This window comes from Lichenostomus cassidix, chromosome 6 (genome assembly GCF_008360975.1).
Source record: "Lichenostomus cassidix isolate B80296 chromosome 6, HeHo_3.0, whole genome shotgun sequence".
Lineage (NCBI taxonomy): Eukaryota > Metazoa > Chordata > Aves > Passeriformes > Meliphagidae > Lichenostomus > Lichenostomus cassidix.
The window spans coordinates 3907293-3926158 of record NC_139487.1 but is presented as its reverse complement, the minus strand read 5'-3'; the positions used below and the strand labels follow the sequence as shown (position 1 = coordinate 3926158).

Sequence of the window (18866 nt, the reverse complement as noted above, 5' to 3'; positions counted from 1 at the left end):
AGGGCGGTGGCTCTGACGTCAGGGGGCCGTGGCTCTGACGTCACGGGGCGGGCGCAGCAATGGCGGCGGCGGGAGCTTGGCTGAGGGGATGCGCGAAGGTGACGCCTCGGGGCGGGACGGGGAGTGGGGACTGCGGGAAGCTGACAAGGGACAGCTCCGCCGTGTCCTCCCGAGGCTGCCGCTGGCGGGCGGGGTCTGTGGCCGCGGGGCTGGGAGCTGCCGGGCTGCAGGGACAGCTTGCGAGCCGTGAGGGGAGAGGGGTTTGGGAAGCCTTTTCTCCTTCTGCCCTGTGGATCTGTGTGTGGAGGGGCGGTGTTGGGTAAGCTCGTGCTGAGAAGAGTTCTTGTGGCTCTTGTGAAAAGGTTTGTGAGGAGGCAGCACCGTCCTGGCGGCAGAGGCGCTTTGAGGTCTCCTTTAGTTATATATCGGGAAAAGGTTCTTCCCCAGAGGGTGGTTTTGTGCTGGAAAAGGCTCTCCATGGAATGGGCACATTCCCAAACCTCCCAGAGCTCCGGGAGTGTTTGACAACACTCTCGGGGATGCACAGGGTGGGATTGCTGGGTGTCTGTGCAGGGCCAGGGGTTGGATTGATGATCCTTGTGAGTCCCTTCAGCTAGGAATATTCTGTGGTTTGCTAAACACACCTGTGGCACTGGAGGGGTGATCAGAACAGGCAGAGAAGCTGTATTTTTGCCAGCCATGTTTTTGCCGTGCCTGCCTTGGCTGTGCAGGGTGAGAAGACATGCCAGCCTGGGACCTTCTGGTGCAGCTCGTGAATGTGGTGTGGCACTTGAAATAAATTGAAATAAACAAAACCAACCCCAGAAATGAAGCCAAGCTTCCCATTGGGAAGCTTCTCTGCTGGGAAGTAGGAACTGTGTGGAAACCAGCTGGGATGGATACAGGAGTGGAAGTCAACAAGGCAGGCAAAGTGAGCTGAGGAAAATATTGCTTTGATCTTTTTCTGTTTGTATCTTAACACTGCTGCCAGGTCCACCAGCATTAAAATCTTGTTTTACACTGTGAAAGAGACAGAAGGAAACGAAAAGAACTGATCTTTAAAGAGCTGAGGTGGAGGTAAAAATTGAGATAAACAGAAAAATCAATGTTATCAGCAACCCAGAAACCAATTCTCAAATGTGTGTGTTTGGTAGGGCAAGCAGTCTGAATCCTATAGCAGCATAAATCACTACCTACAGAAAAGAGGAGGGAAAAAAAAGGCAGGGAAGCAGTATCCAAGGATTTAAGTAATGTACATGCACTTTAAATAACTGCCTGAAAGTTAGAGATACTACATGGCTTCTAAGGAAATAAAGTACACGATAATGTAGTGACTTGATTATTTATTTCATTTTAAAATCTAAGCGTTGAACTAAGACATAATTGCCACACTGGGCTGTTATTATTCTGGTACACCTCTGAGCTGTTGCTCTTTGTGTGGGTGTTGCCAGCATAAATCCCATCCCTTGGATGCATCCTATTGGTCCTAAAACTGTTCAAGGTGACCTTGTTAGGAGTATTCCTTTGCTCCTGTAGCACCGTTTCACTCGTGTATCAAACAAGTGCTTACCAAACCGTGGTTGATAGATGTCTGAGCCTTTGTTTCACTTGCTGTGGTTTGACACCTTTCCCTGCCTCTCTCACATGGATTGTCTGCAGGGAAAGTGATGGGAAGGAGGGAAAGGCTGGGGTGGTTTCAGGAAAGGTAATTGCTGGGAGGGTGGGCAGGCCCTGGCACAGCTTGCCCAGAGAAGCTGTGGCTGCCCCTCCATCCCTGGAAGTGTCCAAGGCCAGGTTGGACAGGGCTTGGAGCAACCTGGGATAGTGGGAGGTGTCCTTGCCCATGGCAGGGGCTGGCACTGGATGGTCTTTAATGTCCCTTCCACCCCAGTCCACTCTATGATTTTATATTTTGTATTCCTAGTGATTCACCTTATTTATGCCACCACGGAGGAAAACTGCTCTTTTCTTTGGAAATAATGTAGTGAAAAGAACAGGAAGTGTGTGTGTTTTGTAGCCCTTTAGCTGCTCAGGAAGCAGCACAATGTTAAATAGAAATGTGCATGTAAATACTCAGTTTTCTCCCTCTCAGACCTTGCCAAGGACAGACTCACAGAGGTGGGTGTTTGCACACCTGGGTGTCAGGTGACCCCAGCATGGCTCTGTGTTCTGCAAATAATCATTCCTGACTGACTGCCTCCAGAACGTGCTTGCCTTGGATCCAGTCTCTATTAGACAATGTTTTCTTTATTTTTACACCCACATTGACTCTGGTAACTTCATCATCGTTTGAAAGTGTTGCTGCTATTGCTGATCATCCAAACGTTGTATTCATAAATCAGCCCCACTCAGTACTTGTTTTGTGCCACCAGGGGTGTTGAATGTGAATGAACACTGAATGTTCACAGCAATATTTATTTTCTCTATTACCACTTCTTACTGTTTGTTCTTGTTGGGTTTTCCTTTAGCACAAACTGTTTGTGCTAAAAGCAGAGTTTCTTTATCACAGTAGACTTTTTGCTTTTTGTCTCCAAAAGCTCAGCGATGTGTTTTACATCAGTTCTTCAGCCAGGGAGATGACAAGTGTTGAAAGCCAACATGAAAGAGGGGGAATTATAAGAAGGATCAAAGGAATTTTTACTTCCTGACCCCAGAGTTTCTGCTGGTTTTTGAGGAATGCTGCCATCACAATGTGCATTGTGGAATTGCCCTATGTTCTGAGAGCTAAACAGGCGCCTGCTTAGGGTGCAGCCAGTCTGTTGCTCACTGTGGGGTTAGGAATAAGTGCTGCCAAAAATGTGTGTTGGCAGACATGTTTTCATATGCTTTATGGCTCAGCTGTGTCTCTCCTGGGGGTTTCTGTCAGCACTTGTCTTGGTAAGACATTCATATCTCCATACTTTAGACTGACATAGCAAAAGTGACAGAAATCTGTAGCAAAGATCAGATCTGTGGACATCAGCCCCAGAGTGGGCTGGGGCTGGAGAGCTGTGAGTGCAGAGCCATTGTTCTGTCCTGCTGATTTTGAGACACAGTCAAGCTGTGCTGCTTTTCAGGAATACGTTTTAGCTACTGCTGGCTCATTACTTTTTGAGCCAGGTGAGCTCATGCCAATGTCCTTTAAAATCCTAAGAAATTGTTCTGTGTTTGGAAAGCATACTGGCTTTCATACCAAGCTTACCTTTCTAAAGTCTGCTATGAGGTAATGAAATCTTTGAACACAAAAGTTTTTAGGTCTCCAAGGGCCAAAGCTGTCACATTATCTATGTCCTGACAATCACTATGTGTAGCTTCCTCCCAAAAGCCATTGATCTGTTCATTTTTGCCACTTTTGCCACATATTCTAAAGGCCATTCCCCATAGTAAAATGCTCAGTAATGCCTTTGCTCTCTTGGTTTGATAACCAATGTTTCTTAAAATCATTATTGTATATTGTGAAAAAATGGGGAGGAGTTAAGCATAAATCACTTAGTTCCTTCCTGTGCTTTTACAATAAATCAACCAAATAAAACATATGAATTATTAGTTACATAACATTATCAACATACTAACTGTAGGATTTTAACTGTGTAGAAATTAACTAGAAGCATTCAAATGCCAGGGCTTTGTCTCTAAAACCTGTGCTCATTCTGAAAGTCATTAAGTGGTAGATAAGAATTCAATTTGAATACAGAAATCCTCAGTGCAGTTAAAAGTTAGACCCTTTCACAGCAAAATACCAATAATCCAGATGAGGGGCAGTCAGATTGCTTTAGAAACAAGAGTTGCTGGTCCCTAGAAAACCAGGGAGAAAGCCAAGCCTGACATTAAAGTTGACAGTTCTGTAAAAGCCATTCTATGTCTATTTCACATGTACTCTATCATGTATGTTAATGAGACTATTAATTGTATTGAGCAATGTATACTCATTACACTGAATATTGCAGTAGACATGCAAAATCATCTATAAAAATAAATATTATCTGCAGGGTTTATTTGCTGTAAACACTAAAATTGACTAAAAAAAAAAAATGTTTGTGCATACTTTGTAGAATAACCTTGTGTTAGTAAACTTCCAGAAAGAAAACTGCTTGGGGTTAGAAGTAACTAAAGGATGTTTTCTTTTACGACACAGGGGAGGGGGAGGTTGTATTTTCTGAAAAGCTTTCAAACTAAACAATGGATATAAGTTGTATTTCCTAATCATTTACTGAATGGAAGCACTGGGTAAAGTTCTGTGTTGCTGTCTGCATACAAATCTGTTTGCTTGTTCTGTATTTATTGCCAACAGCTGAGAAGACACATCCCAGCACACTTGGCTCCTTGGAGGTTTTCCCCCTGTGTTTTTAGATCCTCCAAATCAGAACTCAAGCCAAACCTAGCCAGTGATGGAGTTGTCTATGCTCCTCTTCAGATGTTCACCGAAGAGGAGGCCATGCTGAAAGACATGGGTAGCTATTATCTCTGTAGTTAAAATTCAGAAATATTTTAACTAGAAGGGATCTTTTAGCTTAAAATTTTGTTTTCATTATTTCTTTCTAGTCAAATGGTGAGATTGCTGGGGAGGGGTTGTGCTTTATACCTTGTTTCGCTTGGGCTGCTTGTCTGTCAGAGTCAGGGAACAAGTTCATAACCTGTCAGAAGCACCACATTCCTGTTATATTGATCCCCAAGGAGACTGTTGGAATACTTACACTTTTTTTTTCTTCTCTTCATTCCAGTGGCAAAGTTTGCCCAGGAAAGAGTTGCACCTTTCGTGCAAAAAATGGATGAGAACGCGAAAATGGAAGACTCTGTTGTGCAGGGATTGTTTGAACAAGGGGTTTGCACGCTTTTACCTAATCTTTTATTTGGAAAGTAACGTCATTTTATGAATCTCTAAGTGTGCTCTGTTCAGATTTTTAGATTAAAAGATTGAATGGTATAATTCAAACTAATGAATCATTAAAAATGTTGAAGTTGTCAACTACAAGACAACTTTCTTTTTTACTGCGTTATCACTCTCCATCTTTTACTGTAATATTTTTCTGTCGCCCCCATACCACATACTTCACCTTATCTTTTAATTCCTTGTCTTCCCTCCCTCACTTTTTTTAAAATTGAATAAGCATAAATGGCTGGAAAGGCCATGACTCCAAGTATTGATGGAAAAGAGAATCAGGAGTCCTCTGTGCCTTACTGGGAAGCCGCGAGGAATTGCGTTGCCAATATCCTGGTGTTCATTCCTGGATTTGGTGTTAGCCTTTCCTGCTATCAGAACCAACAAATTTATATATTTACACCTTTTCCATTTCAGCTGATGAGTATTGAACTTGGGGAAGAATATGGAGGAACTGGAGCTTCATTTTTTTCAATTATATTGGCAGTGGAAGAATTGGCCAAAGTTGATCCAGCTGTGGCTCTTGTGTGTGAACTCCAAAACACTCTAACAAATAAGTTGATTACCACCTATGGAACAGAAGAACAAAAGAGAACTTACCTGCCCAGGGTGTCTAAAGATACAGTGAGTCAAAGTTTTACTTTAGTTAAGTATTAAAATTATATTATAGTTTAGTAATGTTAGTGGGATTTTTTTTTCAGTGACTAATGTGTGTCTGCAGCTCTGGAAAATATGTGTGAAAATGAAACACTGGTTAGAGCTGAGATCTGTGGTGAAATAGATACATCCTGTCATCAGTAGCTGAGAGGTAAAAGTGGAAAGGCACTTATTAGTTTCATTAAATTTTAATTTACTGTGGAAAAGAACTGTAAAGCAGTTGACTTTGAGAGATGTGTAATTACACAGTGTTTCTATTCTTAATCTCCATAGCTGAAACTCAGTTACTTTAATGCAGTAGGTTAAAATGCTTGAATTTAAGAGACTTGTGCTGTCTTTTAAGTGTTTTCCTTGTAAGATATATTTATATTTGTGAAAATTTAATTGACTTTTTCTCTTCCCTTGACAGCTAGGGAGTTTCTGCCTCTCGGAGGCTGGGTCTGGCAGTGATGCTTTTTCCTTGAAGACTAGAGCTGAGAAGAAAGGAGACTACTACATTATCAATGGCTCAAAGATGTGGATTAGCTTAGCAGAAGATGCAGGAGTTTTCTTTGTCATGGCAAATACAGACCCATCCTTAGTAAGTTGCTACAGGATTGTTTCATTTCAGTGACAGCTGATGATGTATGAAACTGGGGAATTTTTTATTCGTAATCTGATGTTAGAGGTTAATATGTGCATCTTTTCCTATCTGACTGCAAACCTTTAAAAATATTTCCCAACAGAAACTGAGAATTGATGAGCAATTTAATAAATTCCTCCAACCAGGCAAAATAAAAATGTCAGGATCATGGTTTCTTAGATGAAGAGCACAGCATTGGTGGTGTTATGAGTAACAGGACTCAGAGTCTTAAGTTATTCCAGCCCTTCTGAATTAGCCCTTCAGAATTCTGAATTCTGACAAGTTGCTGTTGTTAAAAGGCAAAATGGAAAACTAAAAAGTATCCTATAATGAGATATATTCAAGTAAAAAATTACATAGCTGAATATGCAAGTGTCAGGTTTGTCCCCAGTTCTGATACAGGTAATAGATTTTGAGAAAAGTCAAGTGCAGACTTTAAAATGTACTTAACCAATATGGTAATTATCAAATACAAAACTAAATTGTTCAAAACCTTTATTTTTTAAACTCCTTCCAGCATCTCTGTCTTAAAATTTTAACTTGGAGATAGTTATTTTTAAAATTAAAAATTCCTGTTTTGACTGAATAAGGAGAGGTTTGTTTTTTTTCTTTTTTATGTTGAAGAGTGGAATATGTTAAACCATAATTAGCATCAGATGACAGTGCCAGTGTGTTATTTAGTAAATTAAATTAGTAAAATTTCAGTATTGGAATGGAATATTTAGATCACCGTTTGGTGATATTAGTATGAAAACCACGTTTTGATTATTTTCAATTTTCCCCAGGGATACAGAGGAATTACATGCTTCATAGTGGATCGTGACACAGAGGGGCTCCAGGTGGGGAAAAAGGAGGACAAGCTGGGAATCAGAGCATCTTCCACCTGCCCAGTAACGTTTGACAATGTGAAGGTATTGTAAATTCAGCTGTTGAAGCATATTTTGTGTACAGCTGGAACCTGGCCACACATAAGGAATGATTATTAACTAAATTCCCTTTTTTTCCCCTTAAGACACACTGGTTGTTTGGCTTAATCTAACATTTTCCTCCTGCAGTTTGGACCACAACAGCAGAAGTCTAGAGGGGGATTGGGCTTTTTGAATTTTGGTGTTGTTTTTCTCAGTCATCACTTTATAATCATGTGAATTTGGGAATGCTCTAATCAGATATTCTAGGAATCAAATGTCTGGTTTTTGCTTTGTGCCTTCATTTATGCGGAACAACTAATAAAACATGTGCACTGATTCATATGTGAATATTTTTCAGTAGTTGCAAAGCAGGGTTGAAACAGGAATAATTGGGTGATTTTATTTTTCAGGTTCCTGAGGCCAATATCCTGGGACAGGTTGGACAAGGCTATAAGTATGCCATTGGAATGCTCAATACTGGCAGGATAGGGATTGCTGCACAGGTGGGTCATTTGTTTATTACTGAATGCAGCCAGCATATAATTTGAGTTTGGACTGAAATTTGTGGAGTATTTAAAGCTCTTAAGAATAAACCATTTAGGAAATACTCTATTGCCACTAGATGTCACTGTTCCCGTAGCAAAGTGAAAGTGGGAACAAGTGCCAGTGGGAAAATTCTCCTGTGGTGACATAAGCAATAGACTTAGAAAACATTAAATGGCAATTAGCTTGTCTTTGGTCGTTAAATTATTGCTACTGAATTATGCCAATGTTCCTGTTTTCCACTATGAATATTTATTTTATAAAGAAAACTAACTTTGGAAAATATAATACACTGAAATGTATTAATGCATCCAGCTGGGATTGTGTGGGGCTGGCAAATGTGGCCTAATGCTAACTGATGTTTTCCCAACAACTTGCTTTTTTAATTCAACCTATTTTTAAAATAAATGTGATTTTCTATAGCGGAACTGATCGAGTTCATTGTTGAGTTTGAAAATTGCACCGTGTGGCATCTTAGAGGAAAATATTTACTGACCTTGAAGTTACTTCAAAATGTTGTATTTTGCTGTAAAGTCAGTTTGGATTTCAGATTGCTGCTGATCTCAATGGAATTCGGGTTCAGCCCTATAATAAAATTACTTGTGATAAGTTCTTATTTTTTAAATTACTTTTGAAGTAATGATCCTCATGAAATTGAGACTTTCCACGTGGCAATACACTATGCTGACAATTAAGCTGGCTTTTCCATCATCTCTAAAGATTACCTGTGATTAAACTTTGTCTGATATGGCATTTGGAAAGGGCTGTGGGCCCCATTGTTCCCAGAGATATAAATAATATAAAGGCTCTGGCAGTAAAATACATGGTCTGGATTTTACTCTTAATTACTCCAAGTTACACCTTAATTAAAAGTTAAGGTCAGGTAGTTGTTATATCTTAGTTACTGCTTTCTTGGCACCTTCAAATTAAGAGAAATGTACTTGACAAGAACAGCAGCTCAAAAGCCCTGTAGTATTGAGTTTAGTTGTTCAGTAGTAATAGTTTTAAAAGATAATGAAGATCTTATAAAATGTAATTGTGGCTTTGAAAAGAGTTTCAGATGGTTTTAGTGCAAGGCAGCTGCATATATGGTTACAGGTGCTGAAGTTGGTGTACTTAGCTCTTTCACATGAGTTTGTATGAATGAATCTGATAATGGGGCTGATTAGCAGCAGACTGCAATATTTTCTTTTATTATTTCCCTGTGTATCTTTTTTTTTTCTGTTGTCCTTCATTAAAGTTGCTGGATGTGACAGCTGACTGCTTTTGTCTTTGTGGAAAGACAGAATTGGTCTGAATTCTTCTACAATTGTTCTGCAGAGTTGGAAGATAGTGCAAGGAATGTTATCTCTCCTTCCACTCCACTGATTTTCTAACTTCTGAAATAAATTGCTATTTCTGGCAGTCTGGTGTCCTCTAGAAAATGAGAAATTATTTTGATTATGAAAATAGTTTTGATTAATCATTCAGATTATTTTTCCTTTAATAGGGTAATGTAGATCTATAGATCTTCAGTTTACAGTCATTTTCTCATGCAATTACGAATTTTCCCAGAAACACTTAATATTTTTGCAACTACAGTTGACCCAAAAATTAGTGGTGGTGTTTTCACAAATACTTGCCTATGGTAAGAAATGGAATAGCATGGAATAGGCTTGTTCCTCAAATTTTTTTTTTATCATAACTAATCTCAGTTTGTCTGATGACTGTAAAATTTTAGCTCTTAGGATTCTATGTAGAAGTTTTAGCAATATCTAGGTAGGAAGAAAACAACTTTGCTCCTGAATATCAACCTGCCTGACCAGAAGATGAGCTATTATCATTTCCATTAAATGCATTCAATTAACCAATTTTTACTAACCATATCATTTTTATTTCTTACAGATGTTGGGACTGGCCCAGGGCTGTTTTGACCGGACAGTTCCCTACACAAAGGAGAGAGTCCAGTTTGGGAAAAGTGTGTTTGATTTCCAGGTATTTGTTAATGGACACATGGGATGTTTCCTCCAAGAAGGGAGTAATGACCACAGCAGTCACTAAAATGAGTAATCTGATTTGCATAATTTGTGCTCCACCTAGTAATTTCTCTGCTTCTCAATATTTGAGAAGAATTTTTCAGAAAAATTCTGGATGAACATTCATCTGCCATGGAAAACATACCAATTAGGTGCTTTGTGCCTTTGCAAATGCCACACAGATAATTTAAAGCTTAAAAATATTGTTGACATAGTTCTTTTCCTTGATAATTTATTGACATTCATTGAAAATAATACACATGGAACTCCCTTCTGAGTTTAATATCACACTATACTGAATGTGTTCTAGTTTTTATACCCTTTCATGAGGTGTAGAGGAAGAGCTTTTTCTGGAGACACCAGAAATGATGAAAAGATGAGGAAAACTGATTGAATTATTAGGTTTCCTGTGTTGTACAAAGACATTTAGTTTTCATTATAATATCTGTTTCTTACAACGAAAAAGGCTCTTTGCTGCAAAAATGATGTATAGTTTAATAAGGAAGATACATAATTGTAATTACTGTAGTAATTTTCTTGTTGAAAGAAACCTACGTCTCAGCTGAAGAGAAGGAGTATTAGCACTACTCATAATTTATGCAAGTTTTAGGAAGCACTCATAGATACCTAGGAAATGATTGAAACTACGTCTTTTGAATGGGAAATGGAATTTATAATTGCCAAATCATTTTGGTATTTTGACCTGCCTATATATTTCTGCAAATCTGAGGGAACGGTGTTAATGTTCTAATAAGATGAAAGATTTCATTGTGTTTTAGACTACTAAATGTTCATTTCCAATCATCATAATATTTGGGTCTTCTTAAGTAAACCCATTCTTCTGTAATACCATTCAGATGTGAGCTCCATCACCTCTTTCCTTCCCCTTGAATCCATTCCTCAGTTGTGCCTCTGTACCTTTATGCTGCTCTTAAATCTTGTCTCCTGCCTCTGGGACAAGGGAAGGAGTTGTCACCTTGCTAGTTCTCCACTTTATTGAAGAAATACTTGTTTACAAGTCTTCCTTGGTTAAACTCCTCAGGGAACCAGACCTGTTGTTATCTGAATAACCAGCTGCAGGATGAAAACACAGCTCTGACTTCCTCATGTCTTTGTTATCTGAGGATGTTAAGATTGGGATAAAATTTTCCTTTATATTCATGGCTGCAAATAGGTAACCCTCTGCCCAGCCAGTCAGGGAAAAAGAACCTCAGTGCTCCTGAATGCAAGAAAAGGGAAGGGGAAAATAGGAGTGCAGTTCCTGAAAGCACTTCAGGAGTGCCCCAGGAGTTTTCCCAACCTCCGTGACAATAAACACAGAAGGAACACGGAATTACTTTCCATCTGGATTTCATATTTTTATTACAGATTGCAGGTGGATTCCGTGGTGAACAGAATGCTAGTTGCTGGGAATTGCAGTGGGGTTGTGGCTGTGTGTGAGTGCTGTGCTGCTCTTGCAGGGGATGCAGCACCAGATTGCCCAGGTGGCCACGCAGCTGGAGGCAGCCAGGCTGCTGACCTACAACGCGGCGCGGCTGGCCGAGGCGGGCAGGCCGGCCATCAAGGAGGCCAGCATGGCCAAGTACTTCACTGCTGAGGTACCTGCAGCTTCCTCACTCAGAGCTTCATTCCTCTGCTGCTCAAGTGTTTTCTGTTACCCAGTGTGTAACTGGTCATTCTTGTTTGCTGTGGAAATTTGTGGGTTTACTTTTCTCTTGGATGCCCCATCCCTCCCAGTGTTCCAGGCCAAGTCAGATGGGGCTCTGAGCAGCCTGGGCCAGTGGAAGATGTTCCTGCCCATGGCAGGGGATTTGGAATGAGATGAGTTTTAAGATCCCCTCCAACCCACACCATTCTGAGTTTCTCAGTCCATGCACAGAATCTAAAGTCACCAAAGAATAAGCTGCTCATGCCCTTAAATAAAATTTTAAAAGCAAGCAACAGCATTAAAAGAGGAAAGTGAATTAATACTTTCACTTATCTAGAAAGATTTAATTTTCTCTGAATTCTCTTTTTGTGGCATGAGAAATGACACTGTAAAGAGTTCATTTGTGACCATTTCAGCTCTGCTGGTCACATCTGTGAGTCATAAAATGTTTCAAAACTGGGTGACTTCTGCTCTTTGCAATTGCTCTCTTGCATACCACTGCTGGTCTTTTGCATAGTGCAGCATAGGGGCTACTGCTGTAACAATTAGTGAATTCCTGATGTCCTCTGATTTAGAAAAATGTCATTTTTATTCTAAAATGGCTTACTGAGGATGAATACCAATCCTTCTTCCCTCCTGTTCGAGTTACTGCTTTATTCCTTGTTTTGTTAAAGTACAAGTTTTACCACCACTGTCTCGAAATGCAATCCTGCAACTCTGAAACTCTTTTCATAGGTTGCAACACTGACAACCAGTAAATGTATTGAATGGATGGGAGGTGTTGGATTCACCAAAAATTACCCAATAGAAAAATACTACCGTGACTGCAAGATAGGTGAGTCACACCTTCTTACCAAGTAACTCTTGTACGTTTTGTGCTATTAAATATTGAGGATGAAGGACTGGCTTTTTGTTCCAGGATATTTTTCCCCTGAGACTATTTCAACACTAATTCAAAGGCTCAGATATAAAACTGTAGGTATAAATGTGTGTATATGCAAGGCTAGTTCAAATATTTCATTAGATACCAATAAAATACAGACACAAACATTGTGTCCCATTCTATTAAGAAAATTTCAGTTTAAAAAAAAATTGAAAATGCCTTCATTGTCTTTAAGATCTCAGTCTATGTGGAGTTTTATTCTTGAGGCTTCCTTGTTTATCAGGATAATCCTTGGACCCAACAGTTTGACATTTTTAACAGTATTACCCTTTGGCTTTTATTGTAATAGCATTTGGAACTGCTTAATTTTTGTTGGCTATTTAAGAATTTCTTTTCAGGAAAATGTCTTTTCATTATGTGGTGCTAGCCAGAAAAGTGCTTTAATAGTTACAGATAATAAAATATGAACATTCATAATATTATATAAATAATTATAATTCTGTGGTAGTAGGTGCACAGGAAAGCTTCATTTTGTAGTTGTAAATGTTCTAAGTAGATTGTTAGAATGATATTTTGGTCTCTCTTCATAAATTCACTGTGGGTTTATAGTCCACTAATTCATTTTCTTCTGATTTCAGGTACAATATATGAAGGAACTTCAAATATCCAGTTGAGCACAATTGCAAAATTCCTAGCACAGGAGTACTGAAACCACGAGGACTTTCTTGACTGTTACATGAAAATTATTTCCCTGAATGCTGATTGTGAATTACCCATTTATTTGTAATTACAGAAGGCATTGATGACATCATAGATGAGAATACATCGTCACAGAAGAAATCATAGGGAAAATCATAAATTCCCCATTTCAGAACAGCAAAGTCGTGAATTCCACATTCAAATCCAAATTTCTTTCTGCCTGAGAGACTTCCAAGCTAATGCACTGCATTTAGCTACCTTAGCTCATGCCAGCAGTGAATCTCCACTTGGAGATTTCAGAATGAAAACAAAGGAATCCAAATCCCTGACATGCCTGGTGGGAAGAGTTCTGTTAACCCACCTGGGAGAAGGGACTCTCCACGTGGATGGAGAGCTGGTGTGGGATCTGCTGCCTGCATTAGCATGGGGTGCAAAGAGAGGGAAGTGGTGATTTCCTGTCTCCCAGGTGGAGTGATGTCTGTGGAGCTGCTGTAATTGGAGTCATTTTTATAGCAGCCCTTAGTGTGTTCTTAAGGATATCTTTGTAATTAAGCCCTTCCAGCCCCAATTTGTACTCCTGAAAGGTGGATAATATCCACCTCCCTTTCCAGCCTTCTCAGCTGTTAAGGGTTTTAATCTAAGAGCCTATTTATAGTTCTCCTTTCATAAAAGGTTGAGTTGAAATCTTTCTGAAATGGGGTTAAAAAAGCTCCAGTAGTTCTGCAAAAGGACAGATCTAAGCTGGGTAATGGGAGTGCTGTGATACTACCTCACAGTGGCCTTTCCACATTCAATGCATTTTACAAATTTTAAAGGGAGGCACTATTAATTTGCAGCCTAGAATTCCTTGCTCCTGGAAGTTAGTGGTTCTCTAGCGTAGTTTTTCCCTTTTTGAGAGAGAAAAAGGGCAGGGGGTTGGGAAATATTTGCTTTTTTTATTCCTGTCTGTTTGCTCTAAAATTAGACATTTTATTTACAGCAGAAACCTCTTCAGTGCTGGAGAGCTAATTAACTAATAATCAAGAGACAGGAAGCTTAATATATGAAAAATCATCCTAATTGCTGTAATTGGCAATCTGTTTCAAGTGTTTTGGGGAGGGAAGGGTTGGTTTTCTGGTTTTGGCTGACTTAGAAGAATCTCATTTTTAAAGCTCACTGTTCACTGATGATTCACTCTGAGGGGAGCTTAGAATGTTACAGACTGAGCTCCCAAAGGATTTCCTAGCAAAACCAGGGCAAATGACACTTAGCAAGTGGGATTTGTAAAACAAGCAGACTGCAGTGCCTTAGACAAAAAAACAAGCAAGGATGAAAAGCACTATTAAAAAGTTTTCTGACTTCAAAGCAAAGTAATTAATTTAGTGGATTAATCCCCCTATATGCATGCTCTGCCCATTTATAGGCAGAGAATTATTGTGGTGATTATCCTTATGCCAATAAAAAAGCCCCTCCCATATCAGTTTGATCAAGGGCTTTGAGATTTTCAAAAATGCAAGAGTAGGAAGGTAGACTAGATGGTTTCTGAAGTTTTTTTTCTAGCAATATTATTATAATTAATCATTATCAATATTGATACATTTCAGATTTGTTTGCAGGCTTGCTTTCACCTGAATTGAAACAGCTGGGGAAATTTAGATTAGATTTAAGACTACAGACACTACAATTTTTAACTACAGTTACTCTGCTCAACATAGTCTATCTGTGAATCTAAAATGGTCATAACCACACTCCAAAATGCCTGAGTTAATAGTGATTAATGTGCTGAGTTGTGCCAAGGTGAGGCAGCCCTTGGCTGCTGAGGTTGAACCTGCTTTGCTCACATGAGTGTCCTCAGAGATCAGGGTTTGGTTCATGGTTTTTACTGTGATCTCCTGGTTTGAGACACTGCCTTGGCTTGGCTTCTGCAGTTTTGTGTGAGACTGAAAAGTGAGTGGCAATACTTAACTGATTTCATACAGTGCCAGAAGCAAAGCCTTTGTGGAGGAAAGTGCAGAGCTCTTTGAAGGACTGTTAAGGGCTGGATATCCAGGATTATGTTCAAAGACTCTCTTTTTGCGTAGAACTGTGTCAGGCATCCTTTTGAAAAAATAACCAGGAAAAAGTGACATTAATGTGATTCCTCACAGTCTGATCTTGGATGCCTGAGTCCAGGAAACAACCTGAACAGTCTGATCAGCTATTCAACAGTAGCTGATGAGCTTTTTTTTCAGCAAAACAAGGTCAAGCCTTTAACTAATGTTACAGCTGTAAATATTTCATGTCTTTGTTATATATGCTGTATTTTGTACACAGTTTGAAAGAAATGTGTGTATTGTATTTGATACTTGTATACAAAATTCTATGGAGGAATATGAGCACAAATCAATTACAACCCCTGAGCATCTTTTGTTGCTGTTTTAAAAGGACAGGTACCTCTGTGGAGAGCATTGGCTACTCAGGTCACTGATTCTGGGAGGAGTTAACTTAGAGAATCACAGAATGGTTTGGGTTGGAAGGGAACTTAAATCCCACCTAGTCCCACCGCTGCCATGGGCAGGGATACTTTCCACTATCCCAGGTTGCTCCCATCCCCATCCAACCTGGCATATTCTCCTCCCCTCAAGCCTGATTCTATTGCTGCTCTGAGCTCAGGTGTTGGGTGAGGAATGAGAAGTGCTGTGCTATTGTCCAGGAGCTGCTAAGAGCTGCCTGTGCTCCCCAGCCCTTGTTCTGGTTTGGGACAGGTATTTATGGGTGGTCATAAATGGCAACTCTACATTTGGCACTGTGGGCACAGGCTGCAGAGCTGGTGTGGAGAATGCTGTGAGGCTTCCTGTGCTTTTAAGCTGCTTTATATACTCAATATGTATTTTCTTAGTGGGTTTTCCCTTTTTATGCCCTTAGTCCATCCAGTCTGCTGTCCTGGAACAGCAACTTCAGTATCAAATGTGGCATGTGAGCTTTCTGATCAGAAGAAAAGACCTGTATTGAGTATGTATTAAAAAGTGCCTGAATTTTGTTTTTGACTTGGTACAGTGCTAATCTTGTATATCAGACCATGGTTCTCTAATAATGTGTTGTTTAAAGTTGTTACCAGATCTTGCAGATTCTGTACCAGGAGAGAATGACTGTCATCTTTCTCTAGTTCTGTTCTGCTTGGTGATCAAGGCCTGATGCAGATTTCCACAGGAAGGTTTAATCACTACTTGGGAAATACTCAAATACAACATTTTATATCATGTTTTCTATGCTGTTGTTCTTTCTTCCCTAGTTTCTTTTCCCCACGTAAAGATTGTGTTAGAAAAGGCTTACATGAAATAGAGACTAATTGTTCTTTGGGAGCCTTTTGCTATGTAAAGACTTTTCTAATTAACATGTTATTGCATTTCCACTTGAAAATCTTTTGGTGAGAGACACATTTCAAGTTCTTCTACCAAGCTAAGCTCGATTGGAAACCCAGTTTGCTTTGAAAGCAGCTGTCTGTCTTCCCTGAGCTGGTATTGGATACACAAAAGCTGAAGAAATGCTTTTCCTCAGCCCCAGAATGCATTCAAGGTAACTAGAAATAACCAGTGTGTTCCCTAATAGCTTGTTTAATGTTCAAAGAAACATGGAGTGTACACTGTAACATTTTTCCTGGTGAAATATTTAGAAATATAAATCAAAAATATGTGCAGTCTCACTAGACAGTAATAGCATTTTTATATTTTTTGTCTTTCAAGATCATTTGGATTTACATTGTTCTGAAAATATTCTCTCTCTGTCTCAGTAACTGTAGAGCTGCTAATACTGGAGGACTTAGACAAACTGAAAAAAAGCCAAGTTTTTGGTGACTTTTTTTTTAGTGAGGCTGAAGAGGGTCTGTTTCCTGCCTTCAGTCAGGAGCATGGAGCCAAGTCTCAAGCAATGACCTCAGTGGAACAGAACCATTTTCTGATCATCCTTGTCATCACATTAAGTTTGCCACAAGTGTCTGGGATATTTTTGGCCTGAATTGTTTTCAAGGACACGCTGTAAGATTTTTCTATGTGCTAATTTGCATCTTAAATATGCAAATTAAATGCAAATTTTTCAGTATAACCAGAGCAGGTTTAATTTGATAATGTGTTGCTGGGGTTTTCTGCCTTTGTTTAGATCATACCCAAAGACATGATAATTACATGTTAGACATTAGCATCTCTGGATATTTTTTGGTTTTCTGTAGAAGAAATTTGCTAAACAGGAATAATGAAAAAAATAAAAGTTAAGGTTCTGGAAATGCAGATAAATAGTGAAAAGCTCCATAGAACTTGTTGGTCAATGGAGCAGCTGGAGATAGAGTTGGTACAGAGCAAACCTGTTTTAGGGCCAAAGCTGGTGCTGTTTTAGGAAGAATCCATCATTCTGTTCCTAAGGTGGAGGATGTTGGCACTGTTCCCATAAGAACGGGGCAAAGCCCTTTTTTCAGTGTAAGAACTTTTCGACTTTGAAAATGTTTTGTGACTCCCTGTGATGCACTAGAAGATGGTTAAATGATAAAAAAAACCTCCATTTCTGTCCATAGTCTTGTTTTCCTCATGGTCAGAGAAAAATCCCTTGTGTTCCACTGTACATTTTTTACCAAACACAAACTTATGCTCTCTTCTTAAATTCCTTATTCTTTAGGTCTTCTCAATGTCCGTCTGACCAGGCTTTAAAAGGAAAATTATTTTCTCCGTTTAATTGCAGCACTGCCTGTATTTGATTGATAGGGCAGGTTATTTTGACTGTTGCTTGAATAATAAAAGCTGGATTCAGCAGGATATTTGTCATAAATTATATTTGACTGCCATGCAGGATTCACAGTTTCCAAGGACCAAAGGAAGGTGCAGCGATAGATCTTCCATTTAATGCTGGAAGTATTTGAGCTGTACTGTACTTTGCCTTCAGTGATCCAATTTGCAGAGATAAACAATTCTCTGGCAGTAATGCAGCTTGCCATTCTTTAATAATTATTTAAAATGTGCCTTGTTACCCTTGTGGAAGAATCTGGGCTGCAGGGGAGTGGTGGTTGTGCTCTGATTCTTCAGGGGCTGACACAGCGCTGGGTTGAAGTCTGGTGTCTCAGACTATTCTAATTTAATAGCAAACCTTCCCTATCCTGCTGCTTCTATTTAGAAGTGTCCAAAAATCTTTTTTTTTTTTTTTTTCTTTCCAACTGTAAAAGCCTTCTGGCACTAAATTACATCTATTCCTTGACTGAAACGTATCTGCTCTATGCTAACCTCATTATCCAGGAATGATTTCTAGAAGAGGAAGTGAAGAATAATTAAATCATTCCTAACTGAAGGAAATGCTTCGCAGAACTATGCAAATTCCAATTTGGCCAAGATGCTGTGGTTTCAGATTCTATTTCTGGGAAGTGCAGAGGGAGAAACAGTTATTTTTGGAGTCATGGGCAGCTGGGTTCTGGCTGCAGTTTTTTTTCTCTTACCTTGAGCTGGGACATCCCTGCTGAGGAGGAGGGAGCACAATTCCCTCCACCACCCTCCTCAGCACCTTTCCTGCTGTGAGTGCTGGCAAATTAAACTTGTCCCCCTTGCTGCAGGTGTCACCTGCTTTGGTTAGTGCTTGCTGAGACCTGGAATTGGGGGATTTTCCTGCAAAATTGTGCCACAGTGCTGCTCTGAAGCAGCAGCTTGTCTGTGGTGATGCACTGCCCTTGCTGTCCACACAGGGCAAAGCTGTGAGGGCACAACTTCCCCCACTTCTCAGCCTTACTACAGTGCCAGGAATAAAATCAGGATTGGATTTTGGAGGTTAAAAATGAGCTTGCTGTGTGTGTGCTCAGCAGGAGTGCCAGGGGCTGGGCATGGTCCTCCCTGGAGCTCTGTGCTCACATCTTTAGATATGCACATTTTTCCATCTGCAAATCTCAGTCTTCCACAGCTTAAGGCAAAAAGAGGGTAAAATCCCCCTCACAACTAGCTCTTTTTATGTGGGCATGTTTGCAAATATATTAGTGATGTGTAATTGAATTATTAATTGGTAAAAATATAATTAGAATGCTGGAAGAACAGCTTTTCAGTGCTTTGC

At 39.7% G+C, this 18866-nt stretch overlaps 1 protein-coding gene across 1 annotated transcript; it reads left to right on the top strand.

Annotated features, from left to right (window-relative positions):
• Nucleotides 1–22: 22 nt before the first annotated feature.
• Nucleotides 23–16053, top strand: ACADSB (acyl-CoA dehydrogenase short/branched chain). The gene is made up of 11 exons (XM_085064637.1): nt 23–98; nt 4271–4430; nt 4701–4801; nt 5276–5482; nt 5925–6095; nt 6923–7048; nt 7456–7548; nt 9473–9562; nt 11064–11201; nt 11987–12086; nt 12773–16053. The coding sequence occupies exons 1-11, from the start codon at nt 60–62 to the stop codon at nt 12841–12843; spliced, it is 1296 nt and encodes a 431-aa protein (XP_084920763.1). The 5' UTR covers nt 23–59; the 3' UTR covers nt 12844–16053.
• Nucleotides 16054–18866: the final 2813 nt, after the last annotated feature.

Excerpts from the sequence above, each read along its gene's own strand:
- ACADSB (XM_085064637.1), top strand. The coding sequence starts at position 60 with ATGGCGGCGGCGGGAGCTTGGCTGAGGGGATGCGCGAAG. Across the intron at positions 99-4,270 it reads GGCTGAGGGGATGCGCGAAG|CTGAGAAGACACATCCCAGC; the intron begins GTGACGCCTCGG and ends TATTGCCAACAG. Across the intron at positions 4,431-4,700 it reads GGCCATGCTGAAAGACATGG|TGGCAAAGTTTGCCCAGGAA; the intron begins GTAGCTATTATC and ends TCTTCATTCCAG.